Source organism: Ovis aries, chromosome 19 (assembly GCF_016772045.2).
Source record: "Ovis aries strain OAR_USU_Benz2616 breed Rambouillet chromosome 19, ARS-UI_Ramb_v3.0, whole genome shotgun sequence".
Lineage (NCBI taxonomy): Eukaryota > Metazoa > Chordata > Mammalia > Artiodactyla > Bovidae > Ovis > Ovis aries.
The window spans coordinates 56,834,446-56,851,045 of record NC_056072.1 but is presented as its reverse complement, the minus strand read 5'-3'; the positions used below and the strand labels follow the sequence as shown (position 1 = coordinate 56,851,045).

At 46.6% G+C, this 16,600-nt stretch overlaps 1 protein-coding gene across 3 annotated transcripts in view; it reads left to right on the top strand.

The window, feature by feature from the left end:
• The window catches only part of SYN2 (synapsin II), a 216,305-nt gene that overhangs the window by 151,893 nt on the left and 47,812 nt on the right, over positions 1–16,600 (top strand). The window contains exons 12-13 of one of the 3 annotated variants that reach the window (XM_015102478.4): positions 120–369; positions 2,820–3,743. The exons of the other annotated variants lie outside the window; for them this stretch is intronic. Of the exons in view, the coding sequence (XP_014957964.2) occupies positions 120–369; positions 2,820–2,955 (386 nt within the window). The 3' untranslated portion in view covers positions 2,956–3,743. Of the gene's footprint in view, positions 1–119; positions 370–2,819; positions 3,744–16,600 lie in introns of those variants that run through there. 3 annotated transcript variants of the gene reach the window in all.

The window sequence follows — 16,600 nt, the reverse complement described above, 5'->3', positions numbered from 1 at the left end:
TTCTTGTGACAGAGTTTATCCTCTGGTAATTAAATAACCACACCCTTCGTGATGTAGATTCTAATAAGGAAACCCTTTGATATGGTTAAATTATGAAGTTTTTCTTGTACTGAACCTAGGGGGCCCTGGGCAACCCCAAGGAATGCAACCCCCAGGCAAGGTGCTGCCTCCACGCCGGCTCCCCCCAGGACCATCAGTGCCACCTTCCTCCTCCTCCTCCTCCTCCTCCTCTTCCTCCTCCTCGGCTCCTCTGAGGCCGGGCGGCCCCACCACCCACGGAGATGCGCCTTCCAGCAGCAGCTCCCTGGCAGAGGCCCAGCCACCCCCGGCCGCTCCACCGCAGAAGCCCCAGCCTCACCCACAGCTCAAGTAAGAGACAGCTCAGCCGCTCCCCGCCTCCCCTCTTCCTGGGGCTCCAGAGCTGCTAGGAAGCACCTTCAGTCAGACCTCCTCCCACAGACACTTTTGGGGGGGGGGTTTGGGGGGTTTGGGTTTCGATGGGGTTTTTTTTTTGTTTTGTTGTTTTGTTTTTTGATGGGGGGCATGCTCGGGTTGGCTGGGGAGGGTAAGAAAGAGGGAAGTGAAAGTCTAAGGTCTAGCTAGAAACTCAAACCCCCCCCCTTTCTTCCTGGGGAGTGACAGACAATTAAGACAGTTACTACCCCCTCTCCCATTCTTGTACTAACTTAGGGTTTGCGTTTTGGTTTTTTTTTAAATCCTCTTTCCCACTTTTTTTTCCATTCCTTTTCTCTCTGTGTGTATGTGTCTCTCTCTTTCTTTAAAAAAAAAAAAAAGAAAAAAGTTCTCTTTTCTGCCTCTGACTCACAGTTCATGGTATGCCAATCAGCAAGGCTGCCCAGAAGGAAAAGGGAGAAGTAGTTAGATCCATCTCAACTTTTTACCTTCAGCTTGGTCAGAAGGAGGTTGGCTTCTGGTGCAGTCATCAAAGGAGAGGTCCACATACAGACCCCGAGGGACTCCATTCTCTTGGGTTCCCTCATTCCCAACAGTGACCCCAGAGACTCCCACCACACTGTCCGGCCTCCGAAGACAGAACTGGGGGCCCCTGGGAAACAGCACAGCTGCATGTGGGAGGGGCAGCGCCAGAGGACTCAGCCCTGCCCCCCTTAGACCCAGGATGTGTCTCTCCAGCAGCCCAACGCAGACCTCTGTCATCACTGTCAGGTCAGACCCCACTGCCCGGGGCAGTGGGAGCGGTCCGTGAGGGCATCTCAGTAAAGAGATGAGACTCTCGGGGACAGAGGTCTGGGGCTCTGATGAGCCACTCAGAGACTGTCTAGTCAGTACAGAGACGGGAAAACCCTGCTCAGAGCTGTGTTTCTTTGTTGAAGCCCTTCTGCTCATCAGTGACAGAGCCGGGTGAGGGCTCCGGTGGTCGATGACCGCTCTCTGTGAGTCTTTCAGTCCTGTACAATGGGCAGGCCATCCCCCAGTCCAGCTTCCCAGCCTGGGACATGGGCACTTTCCACTTCTCGCCTGCCCCACAGCCTCCCCTCAGCCTAGTCGTGTTCTGCTGTGAGCCTTTTAATCTCTCCCTCCTACTCTTGAGCTGACTCTGGCCCCAGTCTGAGGGCAAATCTCTGGGTTTGTCACTGCCTCTGGGCTGAGCCAGACAACTGGGAGACTGGTCCCGGTACCCTCGGCCCATGTGTGCAGAGGAGTCCTCGCTGCCAGCAGCTGACGTGTTGGAGCTCATCGCCCCCAGTGAAAGGCAGGGCGTCCGTCCAGTCACTACGGGAGAGGAGATGGGCTCACACTCGTGTAGAGGGGGATTTCTGGGGCAGCGCCCGAGTTCAGGTGAGGGCTGGGAGTGCTGAGACTCCAGGAGAGGAGTTCTGGAGGCAGAGGTGAGCAGGAAAGAGACAAGCTGAAGTCAGGAAGGAGAGCACATGGCCACGGGGACACCAGACCACGTGTTCCCTCCTAAGCGCTGAGCCTGGCCTTCCCCTCTACCTGTGGCCTTCACAGCTTTTCTCTCTGAATCACTGGTGTCTCAGGAGAAAATCGGTCCCTAAAATATGTGCAATTCGGGCTTTTTTCTCCTGAGAAAACTACCCAGTAACCTCATGTGGGCCTGATATCTAGTTCTGTGGCCCAGGACACCCTGAACCTCACAGCTCTCCCCCGAGGAAGCCTGTGAGGGCCATTATGTCCACTGGGAGGGCAGTCCATGGAGGCATTAGAGTTTGTGCCAAGTCCAGAGGTTCTTTAGGAATCAGAGAAAGAAAAGCAAACTAGAAAGAGCTGAAAAGGCCTAGAGATCATTTTACCAGACATCAATAGAACACAATTAAGAAAGCAAACAAGAAGCCGAGAGAGGCACGCACGTGGCTTCCCAAGGTCAAGAGTGAGTGAGGGCTGGAACCAAGACTTTGACCCATGTCTTCCGACACCAGCTCCACTCGCTCCCGGACAGTTGGTGGGAGAGGGAGCATGCGAGTCCACTGGCCCCTGTTCCTGCATTTCATCCGAGAGTGGGCGAGGGTGTGAGGTTCCTGGCTTGGTACCTACCCAGTTGGTGCTTTAGCATTAAGGAAAAGAAAGAGCCTCAAGCCCCTCTTTCCTCCCTGCCTGCCCCACGGCCCCGTCCTTTCCTGCTCCAGCAGTGCTGCAGGGGGAGAGAAGGTGGGGCCTCCCAGGGCTGGGAGCCCTCCCCACGCTGACTCTCTCCTTTGGCTCCCGGTCTCCCTGGGGCGGGAGCGCGCTCTCCGACTGTTGTACCCCTGTGTCACCGTCCCTCCCTCCCTCGCCTGGAACACCACCGTCTCACATTCTCTCTGGTTTTTATCTTCTTCAAGCAAGTCGCAGTCCCTGACCAATGCCTTCAGCTTCTCTGAATCTTCCTTCTTCCGCTCTTCAGCCAGTGAGGATGAAGCCAAAGCAGAGACCATCCGGAGCTTGAGGAAGTCCTTTGCCAGCCTCTTTTCAGATTAGCTCTGCAGACACACAGGGGGCCGCCGGCCCAACCCGGAAAGGTGTCCAAGACACTTGCCAGCAACCGTCCGCCACACTGGGTGGTGATGTCCCGTGCCCTTGACGTGCGTGGCCCCCTCCTCCACTCCGTTGTGCTCAGTGGCGTGGTACAGCCCAGCAAAGGAACCAGGTGACAGTCTCAGGGCAAGGTGCCTAACCAGCGAGGGGCACCTGGCATCAGAGAGGGTCGAGCCCCCTTTCCCATAGTCGTGAGAGTTTCCTCTGAGGTCCCTGTTTGCTGTGACTTTAGTGGCCTTACTGTGATAGCGCCGTCATGTCTTACTCTCCCTTGTGAAACCAGGGTGCCCTTCACCGAGGACATCTGCTTGCTTCACTGAACTCAGATGCAGTGCTAAGCATGCCTCTCTCCCACTGTAGTCAGTGCTGCCCATTTGGGGAGGAGAATATTCTTACCCTCCCCCAAATATTCTAGGCTGTACCTGTTAGGGACTCACCCACACCCGGATCCCTTGTCACACCTATTTAGCTGTTGGAAACACCCCTTCCCAACACACGTGGTTCCTCGACTTCTGTGGTGGCGAAGTGCCTGTGGTCTGCTGACTCCAGTGATCAAGGACCTGTGGTCTCGCCGCCCCCTCCGGCGCGGTCGTCCTGAGCAGACCGTGGTGGTCTTGAGCTCCTCTGAAGCCATGCTGTAGAGAATGCATGCCAGTACGCCAAGTTTTGTGTTCCTCTCCAAATAAATGTTAAGACTTTTGGTGTAATAAAAGCAGCAGCATTCACCAGCATTTGATTCAGCCGTGAGGTCTTCCCCAGGCCGCCCTGTTGACTGAGACGACGTTGGTGAGGCCCGCGCGAGTGTGCACGAGTGGAGGGCAGAGAAAGGGTGAAGCTGTCGGTGTATATGTGACTGTCTCTGCACATGGTTGAGAACATGACTGTCCCTCAGACGCTCCCTAGGCCGCACTTCCTGACATCGCCCAGGCGAACCTTTTCCTCCAGGATGGCTGGACCTCCTTCAGTAACTCAGCCGTTCCACCAGTTGTATGGGATTTAGAGACTTTCTGTTAATAATAAGCATGGCACCCTTCCTTCCATAGTGGCCAGTCCAAGCCACTTGTCAGGTTCATCCGTTTCCTTAGCTCCAACCCACACGGAGGTGCTGATGAGGCAGGACAGACCTGCTCTGGTGAATGGGGTCCCCAAGCTCCCAACATCCTGAAAAAGTCTGCGCTGGAGGGATTTCAGTCTGGCTTCCTCATGACTCAGTGTGTTCCCCCGACCACAAGTGCTGTGAGGATGCACACTGTGTCTGCCCTGATGCTAACATCTTACCTCAGTAATGTCCCGTACACGATGCCCACCCCACCAACCACTCAACCAGATAATACCCGTCCTGATGCTGCGGTCTTGATAAACTCCTCACAAACAGTAGGTGCTGAGAGGTCCAAGAATGAAGTCCTCTGGTGCCTGGGTCTCCCTCCGAACTAAGCCCAGGCTCCCAGGGTTTGAGGATCTAAAACTGCCTCTTTCTTTTTTTAAATGTTTGTTTACTGGGGCTTCCTTCCCTGGCGACTCAGACAGTAAAGAATCTGCCTGCAACGCAGGAGACCCGGGTTCGATCCCTGCGTGGGGAAGATCCCCTGGAGATGGGAATGGCTACTTACTCCAGTATTCTTGCCTGGGAAATCCCATGGGGACAGAGGAGCCTGGTGGGCTACAGTCCATGGGGTCACAGCTGATCGACTAACACACACATTTGTGTATTTAATTAAAAAAAATTTTTTTTTGGCTGTGCCACGCTCATGTGGGACCTTAGTTCCTTGACCAGGGATTGAACCTGCACTCCCTGCAGAGGAAGTTCAGAGTCTTAACCCTGACGTCCTTCTGCCAACTTTTTACACTTAAAAAACAGCAAGTAGAACCTCCACTGAATGACACTTGGGGGACAGCCCTTCTCCCACCACAATGCGCATAACCCGGGCGCAAACAGCCAACAAAACAAACAAAAGGAGGGTGGGAGGGTAATACCTGAGCTCAAAGGAATTGATCTTCATGGTTGCTTCCATTTCCAACCAAGAGCTCCCACTTGCTGTCACTTCTATTCCCATCCCCTCCTGTTCCAAATGTGTTTTAATAGAATGAATTTGCCTCATTAAAAAGTATTTATTGAGCATTTCTTTTGAGCTTAAACACTGTGATGGATTCAACGAAATATTTACTAATATATCCACAGTGGCTGCTAAGTTCTGGGCACAATCGTAAGCACTCAACATATATCAATTCATTTGTTCCTTGCAATGTGATAGACACTATTGTTTTACAGATGAGGAAATGGAAGCAAATCAAGAGTCAATAACTTGTCCAAAGTCACCCAGCTAGTCTGTGGTGGAGCTGGGCTTTGAACCCAAGGAGCAGAGCCCCATGGCCTTGCTTGCTTTATGACATTTTTTAATCTAGCAGAAGCAGCAAGATACAGTTTTATTGAACTATACATAATATGATAACAAAATTATAAATGTACACAAAAATTCTTCATATCCATACCTACCTCCTTCCTTCATATCCTTCCTACCTCCTTCATATCCATACTTACCCAGGAAGGGGTGGGAGAAGGTTAGGGTACTTGTTACCAGTGTTGACCCCTTGTCCTAGAACCATGAGTAACATACACAATGCATCTTATTCTGATCAAATATAACTCTGGTTCTTAAAAAATTACTCATTCTTCCACATGTGATGTCAGAGCAAAAGCCACAAGTGGCTTATTTAGAAGATGAGTCAGCCTGGAACTGCTGGGGTGTCAGAAGCGGGAGGCGTTTACCAGAGGTCACACAGCTTCCTAGTCCAAAGGACACATGGATCCTATCCAGCCTTTGGTAACGGGGTGGGGCCAGAGGTGGGGGAGTTCCGTTCAGAAACAGCAATCTTGATGTATAAAAAGACGAACCCAGAGACTGGGAAATTTGCTACTTTCAGCAATCAGTAAGTATTTGATGAATACCATGATAAAAAATTATCTAGAGCTTGCATCTCCAAAGGTTGAAGACAGTCCTCCATAGATGTTGAAACCTTTGGTTTGTCAGCCAGCTCTGACCACTGTGCCACCTTCGCCGCAGCTGATGGGGATTCCCTACCCACATCCTCACCCCAGATGAACAGCGAGAGATGCTTCATCCCTCGCCTCATGGAATCTCCATCTCCTTGGGTCAAGACAAATTCGGTTCTGCTCATCGTTAATTTGTTCACAGCCCTTTATTGTGTCCTTACTAAGCTCAATGCATTCTTTGAGTTAAGCAAGGCTTCTGCCCTCGCAAAAGTGATAGCCCAGGAGGGGAGGTAGCGTATAAACAAATGTAAAGTGGAGAACACTAAGTGCCATGAGGCTAATGCAGCCAGAATGTTCGTTTGGAAGGCTGTTAAGCCTGAGAGGATTGGTGAGGATGTGAGAAACAAGCATATTGCAAGTGTGAATGTATGTTGGCACCAGCACTTTGGGGAACCATTTGGCAAGACCTAACACATAAACCCCCTGGCTCAGCAATTCCATTTCTGGACACTCATTCTAGAAAATCCCTTGCACATGTAGTCAAGGAGGCAACCTAAAGAATACTAGTGTCAGTGCTGTTAGTGAAAAATGGAAACAGCCAACTGTCTGCTGTGGAGGAATTAAAATATAAATTGGTTTATTCTTACATTGGGGAACTATATAGGAGATAACAAAAAGGTTTGAGGAATTCAGATTAAATATGGAAGGGAGTGGAAACGATGAGCCAAGGGAGCGTAACATGGACAACAGCCAGGCATGTGGTTGGAGTGGAGCTTCCTTCTAGCCAGGCGGTCAGAGAAGGTGGCACCCAGGGTTGGGAGGCCTGCCGGCCGCTGGGAATAGGGGGAGTGCGCAGAATCCAGGCACTGCATTTTTCAGCAGGAAGTTTCATCTAGTTCTATCCTCTTCATTTCACAGATGAGAAAACACAGACAACCTACGGAGCTTGCTGAGGTCAGGAAGGAAGTTAGTAATAGAAGCAAATGAGGCTGAGTCCCAGATGTCCAATGGGCCAGCTGCTCGGGACACTGTCCTTGGTGAGATAAGTGAGTCTCTTTTACTTCCAGGGGCTTCTAGCGAGGGTGGAGCTCCCGGGAGCATTTCCCAGGGGCTGGGAAGAAATGGAAGAGTCAGTGTTGGGCAGTAGAAGGAGTTCTCAATTTACATCTGAGTTTAAGTCCTTGCTTGGCTCAGTTCAGTTCAGTTGCTCAGTCGTGTCCGACTCTTTGCGACCCCATGAATTGCAGCACGCCAGGCCTCCCTGTCTATCACCAGCTCCCAGAGTTCACTCAGACTCACGTCTATCGAGTCGGTGATGCCATCCAGCCATCTCATCCTCTGTCGTCCCCTTCTTCTCCTGCCCCTAATCCCTCCCAGCATCAGAGTCTTTTCCAATGAGTCAACTCTTCGCATGAGGTGGCCAAAAGTATTGGAGTTTCAGCTTTAGCATCATTCCTTCCAAAGAACACCCAGGGTTGATCTCCTTCAGAAAGGACTGGTTGGATCTCCTTGCAGTCCAAGGGACTCTCAAGAGTCTTCTCCAACACCACAGTTCAAAAGCATCAATTCTTCGGCGCTCAGCCTTCTTCACAGTCCAACTCTCACATCCATGCATGACTACTGGAAAAACCATAGCCTTGACTAGATGGACCTTAGTCGGCAAAGTAATGTCTCTGCTTTTGAATATGCTATCTAGGTTGGTCATAACTTTCCTTCCAAGGAGTAAGCGTCTTTTAATTTCATGGCTGCAGTCACCATCTGCAGTGATTTTGGAGCCCCCCAAAATAAAGTCTGACACTGTCTCCACTGTTTCCCCATCTATTTCCCATGAAGTGATGGGACCAGATGCCACGATCTTCGTTTTTCTGAATGTTGAGCTTTAAGCCAACTTTTTCACTCTCCTCTTTCACTTTCATCAAGAGGCTTTTTAGTTCCTCTTCACTTTCTGCCATAAGGGTGGTGTCATCTGCATATCTGAGGTTATTGATATTTCTCCCGGCAATCTTGATTCCAGCTTGTGTTTCTTCCAGCCCAGCGTTTCTCATGATGTACTCTGCATAGAAGTTAAATAAGCAGGGTGACAATATACAGGCTTGATGTACTCCTTTTCCTATTTGGAACCAGTCTGTTGTTCCAACTGTTGCTTCCTGGCCTGCATACAGATTTCTCAAGCTTGGCTAGTTGTTAGCTAATTGACTTTGTGTCAGCTTTTCTGTGCCTTGGTTTCTTGATCTATGAGAATAATACTATCTTTCTGAGGAGGTGAAGAGTTAAATGAGGGAGTTCACCTAAAGCCTGTTTCTAACACTGGTCAGCAAGTGAGAGAATCATAAGACATCCCCTCCATCTCACACAGAGAAGAGCAGCATCAGCTCCAACCCCTCCCTGCCCTTGGCCAGGACTCCTTTGAGAACACCTACACAGATGCCAGTCATGCCTTTCCTCCTTTCCTGTAACCAGCTGGACACCAAGAGCACCGATGCCTTTTCCTCGGGCTATGGCTCTTCCAGACTGAGTTGGTGAAATTGAGTTGAGGGTAGACACCTGGGGAGGCAAAAGCTGCCGCCTAAACATCCCACTAGCAACGAACACAAACACACACACAGGCCAGAAACCACTGCAGCTACAGAAATGACTGCACAGCCCCCCTGTGACTCTAGTGGGCTAAGTTTTACACGCTCATACCTTATGATCCTCCCTACAGTGGTGTGCTTTCCCTCAACCAGCTCCTTTGGGGAGGCTGAACACTTGTTCCAACAAACCTGCTGCTTATGCTCAGAAAATAATTACCCTCAGATCTATAACCCTCAGAGAGCATCACCAACTCAATGGACACAAGTCTGAGCAAACTCCAGGAGACAGTGAAGGACAGGGGAGCCTGGCGTGCTGCAGTCCACAGGGTCTCAAAGAGTTGGACACGGTTTAGCTAGCAACTGAATGACAGAATAACAACTGGGGCCCCCAAACTGGAACTTCTGCAACTCTTGGAAGATCCAGAGTTCTGCCTCAGAACTTAGACATTCCCGTGCCAGCTGTTCTGTGCATTGTGCACTTTGGCAGGTCCTCAACACACCCCCGAGATGATTAAGAAGCATTGTTTAGAGACTGAATTTTGATTTAAAAAAAACACTTAAAATTCTTTTATACTCAGCTCTCATGATTAAGCTAGATAACATGTAAGGTTCAAAACACAAGGTGACTATAAATTAGTGAGACCATTTTTTTTGTGTGGCTTATAAACTGGTTTCAAAGGAGAATGAATCCCAGAGGAGTCTTGTCGGTTTTGAATAGTTTCTCTTTGAAATAAATGTCAAGCCCCATCAGGAGTATAAGATCAATAAGATTCTGAAAGAGAGAAGATACATTTCAACAGGCAAATTCTGTTGTTTGTTTAAAATGGTCTTACTGTCTAATTCTCAGGTCACAGACTACATTCAGAATAATGTTTTCCTCCTCAAATAATTGTGATCATTCTTGCTTACATCTGTGTAGTAGTTTGCAGTTTATGTAGCACCTTGGACTTTAAAGGCAATTTACAGTTTATGAAGCACCGATTCATCTCTCAGCTTGTTCAGTTTTTCACAACAGCCCCCTGAGCCTATTCCTCATTATAAGTGACTTCCCAGCGTCTGAGCTTTGGGCTCAGGCTCCAATAGTGCTCTTCCTCCTACACATCTCCCTGGACTTCAAAGCCTGTTGTTTGTGAACACGTGGGGAAATCATGCAATTCTTCATTCTCTCTGGTAGACCCTTCTCTTCTTCAACACCCTCTCACTGTCTGACCCTCTTACTGCCTCACCTCTCTCACTGTCTGAGAACTTGTTTTCCATCTTGGTAGTGATGTAATCTCTCACACGCACACACACGGATGCACATTTATGCTTGTCCACTGCTCTATGTTTTCAGGAGTCTTTCCTCCTGTTTCATGGTCTGTACTCCCCAGCGTGTCACTTTATTGGGGAAATAACTGGAGAGAGGGGAGGAGGGAACACCAGACAACTGTTTCAGGGACACTGCCCCACATGTCAATGAATGTCCCCCAGGGAACACCACCTCTCTGGGAATTTTCGTCCACCTCCATATCCGCACACATCTCTTTTGATAAGAATTCCCACCCTCCAGCTGACTCCTCGGGGCAGCTCCCAGCAGAAAGCCACAGCCATCCCAGTGGATCAGGGATGATGATCGGTGACAGCCTAACAAACCCTAACCTCTCTAGATCCAGCTCTGGGGGAAGGGAGATTAGCTCTATCAGATTACTGATGGGAAAGTCGGGTTTGGACCTCTTGAATCCACTCTGGAGCTCATCACTAGTGACAGAGAATTGCAAGACTGGACCCAAAGGAGCCCTGTGGGCAGTTCACACAAGCCTGACCTGTCAACATGCTGACGACCCTCAAACTCTCCCTGAGGCCTGAGCAGCTTGGCAAGTGGACTGGAATGACAATAAATAAATAAATGTGCACTTATTTGTCCTTGGAGCCTCACTAGGCTAATACAATGCAACGCTTGGGATCTAATGATACTTTTAATTTGAATATTTAATACCAAAACAGTGATTTTTCTCAATATATTTCAATATTAGTTGGGAAAAGTCAGTAGACTATTTCTGCTTAAAGACTATTTCTTTATTCTGTCCCCACAGCTATTTTATTCACACCTTATTGTGACATCTCCCTAATTGGGTTTCCTAGCTTCCATCTCTTGCCTATTTATGCCAATTTTCTTTTTAAAAGTCTCTGATCACCAAAAAAATCTTTCAGTGGATCTCCAGGCTTACGGAGGAGAGCCTAAATTCCTTACTTTGGGCTGTAAGGGCCCCTAGAGTCTAGCCTCACTTTTTCCAGGGAGGCAATATGTCTAGTGGTCAGGGGTTTGGATTTTGGGGTCAGACTTTTGGGTCAAACCTGGTTCCGCTGCTTGTTCACTGTGTGACCTTGGGCAAATGACTATATACTTCTCTAAACCTTAGTTTCCTTACTAGCAACTATTTTAGTCGTAACATGTTTGTTGAGAGGATTAAGTGAGATAAATACATGGAAAGTGCTCTGTGCAGGTACCTCAAATACTGATATATAAGGAAGATCCTAACCATATTATTTATCATCATCATTGCTTTTCAACCTTACCTTTCCCTGTTTAGTTGTAGCTGATGTGACATTCACTGTTCTTGCTTGTTTTCTTGCTCCACATATGCTTGCTTTATCATTTTCAGCTGTCCTCAGCCCCATAAAAATTCTATTCCTGGGACTTCCCTGGCAGTCCAAAGGCTAAGATTTCACACTTCCACTGTAGGGAGTGAGGGTTTGATCCCTGGTCTGGGAACTAAGGTCCCATATGCTGCAAGATGTGACCAAAAATATAAACAAAATTCTTTTCCTTAAATTCATTACCCATCCAGATTATGTATATCCTTCAAAGCCCAGCTGAAATATCACCTCCTCCTTGAAGCCCTTTTGGCCCAACTTGGTGTTCCTCAAGGTTGCTCTCTCCTCTAAACTCTTACCACACATATATTGCCTCTAATACTTACATAAAATTTTTGCAAGTTCACACAATTCTATTAAAATGTATACATCTATTTTGTCTGTTTGTTCTATTTCTAATTTTGATGACTTTTATATTGAATTACTTGCCTTTTTTTTCTACCAAAAAACTTGCTTTAGGCTGTTCTGAACACCACATTTCCCCCCCTCCCCCGCCCCACAACATTTTAGTTTGAAAATCTTGAACTACACAGAAAGTTGAAGTAACTGTGTAGTAACTGAATACTACCTTAATAATACCTGAATACAACCTGAATAATACCTGTGTAGTAACTGAATATAGTCACTACCTTATCTACAATTAACTTTGTATTACACTTACTTTGTCCCATTTCTATCCATCCTTCTATGCATCCAACAATGCATCTCACATTTTTAATGCATTTCACAGTAGGTAGGAAACATCAGTGCCCTTTACAAATCGTGATACAAATTAGTTCCATCTGGTATAGATTTTGAGATGATTTCATCTATCCCATCATTTTATAGATAAAAAACCTAGAGCCCTAAGATATGAAGCAGTTACTCTAACATCAGTCAGTCACTCAACAAACATATACTGATCATCTACTGTGTGCCTGGTATTCTGCAAGGTCCTGGGAACATAGAAATGAATAAACAGATAAAGGCTTTGCCATCATGGGGCTTACAGCTTAAGGGGGAAGATAGATGTTGAATAGATAAGTTATAAATGGTTAACTAATAAAGTACATGGGGATTCAGCTAAGAGGTGGGTTAGGAAAAGGATTCTGAGAGGAGTCATTACTTACTGTTCCGACCCTCACTGTTGGTAATTTCCAAAGGCTTTCATGTATAATAAGAGACACCTCACAGATTCCTCCAGAAGAGATCAGGTGCTGTAGGTAGTTGAAGGTGAAGCTTTCATGGACAAGAAGACTCTCAGGGCCATGGAGGCGTCAGCCTGGGCCCACTCAGTAAAGCTACAATGTGGAAACACTGGCCTCCCAGCACTCAGGTCAGACTGCAGGAAGCACATGAATTCAGGCAGAGGGACCCTAGACTCTCAGGAAGCCCCATGTATGGTGGGATCAAAGAATTACCAATATCAGGATTTCAGAGTGGCCCCCTGAGCTGGACTTGGTCTCTATTTTTAGAGTTGTAACTTCTGAATAGACTGAGTACATATGAGTGAAACATGACTTTTCCTTAGGAAATTTCTAGAAGATTCCCTCACGTTGAATGGTTTAAAGATTTAAGTTTCTCTTCCACATTTGTTCTACTGAGATCTGTTTGACTGTTCTAAGGTAAAGAAATGGGTCCATTGCTTGTCTCAAGGCAAGGATGTAGGGCAGAGATTTATCAAGGATTGGTGTCTTATCTTTGGACTTCTGAAGCCAGATGGCCCTGAGCTAAGTTCATAGATTAATTGAGGACACACCCAATAGGATCCTTTTCCCTAAAACTGCCATTTCAAAGAACATCATTATATCTGAAAGGGACTTGGTTTCTTGTCTTTTCTTTCTTGTTTCTTTTTTAAAAATTTACTTTACATTTGTAAGTAGACCACATGTTGTTTAACCACTAAGTTGCGTCCAGCTCTTTGTGACCCCATGGACTGCAGCATGCCAGGCTTCTGTTCTTTCACTATCTCCCAGAGTTTGCTCAAACTCATGTCCATTGAGTCAGCAATGCCAGTGATGCCATCCAACCATCTCATCCTCTGTTGCCCTCTTCTCCTCTGTAGATAATCTTAAAATCTTGCTGAATGGTGAATGGTTATCATGAACAGAGAGGACTGTGTTTTGTATTACTGTTTCCCAATTATTATTTATTAGTTATTATTCCCGGTTATTATTACCCCAGAGTGGTCTCTGAATTCCTCCCGTGGGACACCCAGTCTAATAAAAGACAGTTTATCACTGGTCTAGGTCAACCCTGCGACTCAGTTTACAACCTCTCTGATGATTGTTCACCCAGCCTGTCTTCAAATATAAGAGTTTAGACTCTCTGTTTAGTCGAATCTGAGCTAAGGATATATTATAGCCATCATCAAAATACAGAAGTAGAAGCTGCTGATATCAAGATCTCCCTGGGATACCCAGGACAGGATCCTTCAAGCAACAGTCAGTATGCATGTGGGTCAAAGCACTCAGAGTAACAGGGCAGAGATGCAGTGTCAACCTCTGGGTCAAATCCAGCTTTCTCCAGCCCAGGGGAGGCAGGCAGGAGGAGTCCTACCGAGCTTTCCTTGGAAAGCGGGGTTGGGCTCTTTGGCAGCATCTTTATTCCTCACAATTGCTTTAAGCCTCGGGGCTGCTGGCTGTTTGAAATAGCATTTTAATTAAAACATTTACCCTAAGTGACAGGATCAGTCTCATGAAAGGTCGAAAAGACCAAGCGCAGAGAGTATTAAAAACGTGTTTTCATATTGCCGTTTCGCCACTATGGCCCTCTCAGGCCTCTCTTCTGTTTTGAAGTCCGAGGCTTCAATAGATGAAGTCTCCTAGGATCACAAAATATGTGTCTCTTTGCCTCCATAAAAGGGAGCTTCTTAAACAACCAACAAACACTTAGAGGTGGCGCTGTGGGAAGAGGGCTTCCTCATATCAGCTTCCACGTCCGAATGAACTGAGAAGAAGTTCTACAAGTGACGAGTAATCATGCATAAGCACAAACGGGAAGCTGGACTTCCTACTGGTGGTTGTCCAGAGCCTCATGATGTACCCACCAGAGGGCTAAGCCAGAGTTCCCATTCCAACTGAGTCAGGTGTTACCGTCTTCCAAACACCTAATACCTAACCAACAAACCCTCAAAGCCCAGGCTTGTGAGAGAGAAGGGTGGAGAGAAAGGCAGAACTCTATATGAAAGGAAGTAATTCATTTAAAAATATACTGTATTTAAATACAGTATTCAAGTGAGCATAGGATTCCACACTCTACTGTGAGGAAGGGTGTGGCTGCTAGAAACCAACCTGGGAAGAAACAAAGAATCAAAGTTGGATTTTGGTGGAGGTATCCCAGCCCATGAGTAAAATGCCAGCAAGGTGCTGGCTGGGAGACTTTATACACTGAGCACAAAACAAAGCAGTGTTTCTGCCAAAACAGTTGGTGAACCCTCAGAACACAGAGCTCAGGCAGTCAGACAGACTCTGAAACACAACTCAAAACCTAGCAATCAATCTCTTTGCTTCTGAATTACGCTGACAGTGGCGGCGTTCTTCCAAATACAAATGGTTGGTTATGGTAAGGTAGCAACAAGGCGCTGGCAAAGGGTGGTTTCGGGTTGTCTGTGTGTGAATAGGAGTCAGTTGGGTCCCTGTTGCATAATTCCCATAGCTGGAGATAAACCATATGTGCAGTTTCTGTCCCCAGCAGATCAAAAGGTGAAGTGTCTTGAGTGGGATGAAGTGACCCTGGGTGGTGGCCCAGGCTCTGGGTGGTAACGATCAGAACTGTATTCCATCCCCTGCACTTTCGCTGCTTCCTCTTTATTCTAAACTCACCTCCTTCAAGAATTTTTCTGGAGACTTTCCTGGTGTTCCTGTGGTTCAGACTTCACTTCCAAAGCAGGAGATGAAGGTTCAGTCCCTGATCAGGGAGCTGAGATTTCACATGCCTCACGGCCAAACAGCCGAAACATATAGTAGAAGCAATGTTGTAAGAAATTCAATAAAGACTTTACAGTTGGTCCGCATCCAAAAAAAAAAAAAAAAAATCTTTCTACTTGCTGGCATTCAGTCTAAATATAGGGCACAGAATGAGGACATTTGCTTTCTGCTTGAGAGCCATAAAAATCTCTCAGAGAGAAACATCCACTTAAAACCCAGAATTTTAAAATCTAATTTCGATGTATATGTAGAATAATTAAATTGGAAAGGATTTCAGAGGGTTAAATCTCGCCCAAACTCACCTATCACCAACCCGGCGTGGAGCAGTGTATAGACTCGCAAAGTACAAACAGATATAGACAGAGAGGGAGATAGACTAGAGATACCCCCGTCTTCAGGCTTATTATTTATCTTATTTAATGTATGCTTAGTCACGTCCGACTCTCTGCGACTCCAGGGACTGTATAACCTGCCAGGTTCCTCTGTCCATGGGATTCTCCAGGTAAAAATATGGGAGTGGGTAGCCATTCCCTTCTCTAGGGGATCTTCCCAGCCCAAGGATCAAACCCAGGTTTCCTGCATTGCAGAAGGATTCGTTACCATCTGAGCTGCCAGGGAGCCTACCGTGGTGTGTGTGTGCTTAGTTGCTCAGTCATGTCTGACTCTTATTTAATGACAAACATCAAGGGCACACCCACTAAAACTGGGTTTAAGACAAGGGTGAATACAGTCACCATTATTGTTTAACCTGGTATTGGTGTGTTAGTCAATGCTGTTAGAAAAGAGAAACCAACCAAAGGCGTAACAGTTGGAAAAGAAGCATAAAATTATCTCTTTGGGGAAAAATCCAAGAGACTTGATGGAAAACTACAAATATTTAGAGAGCTTAGTTAAGAAGCAGGAGATTGTGTCTCCCCCCCGGCCCCACCACCCCAATACACACACACATTTAACACGGCACGTTTCTGTTTACTCTTTGTTTTATTCCATTAGTCTGTTTTTAAATTTGTAGTCCAGTGCCACGCCATTTTAATTACATTAACTTTACAGTATGTTTTGATGGTGTTAGGAAAATCCCAGTCTTTTTTCCTTTCAAAGTCATCTTGACTATTTTTTCTTACATTTTTTTCCTGTTCAATATGAAACTTGGGGCCAAATGTCAGGTTCCATTAAAAAGTCTTTGATGTTGTGGTTGAGAAGGCCTTGAATTTGCCAAATATTTGTGGGAGAAGTGACATCTCTATGATAGAAGACTTCCCACTGTGGAGCATACATTGTCCCTCTAAGCCAGGCCTTCCCTGACCACTCTGTTTTAAATTGTATCCCTTCTTTTTTTTTTATTGTATTAAAATAATAAAATTTTAAATTATTTTATGGTTGACTTACAATGTTGTATTAATTTCCTCAGTACAGTAGTGACTCAGTTATGTATATACTATATGTATTATTTTCCATATTCTTTTCCATTATAATTTTTCACA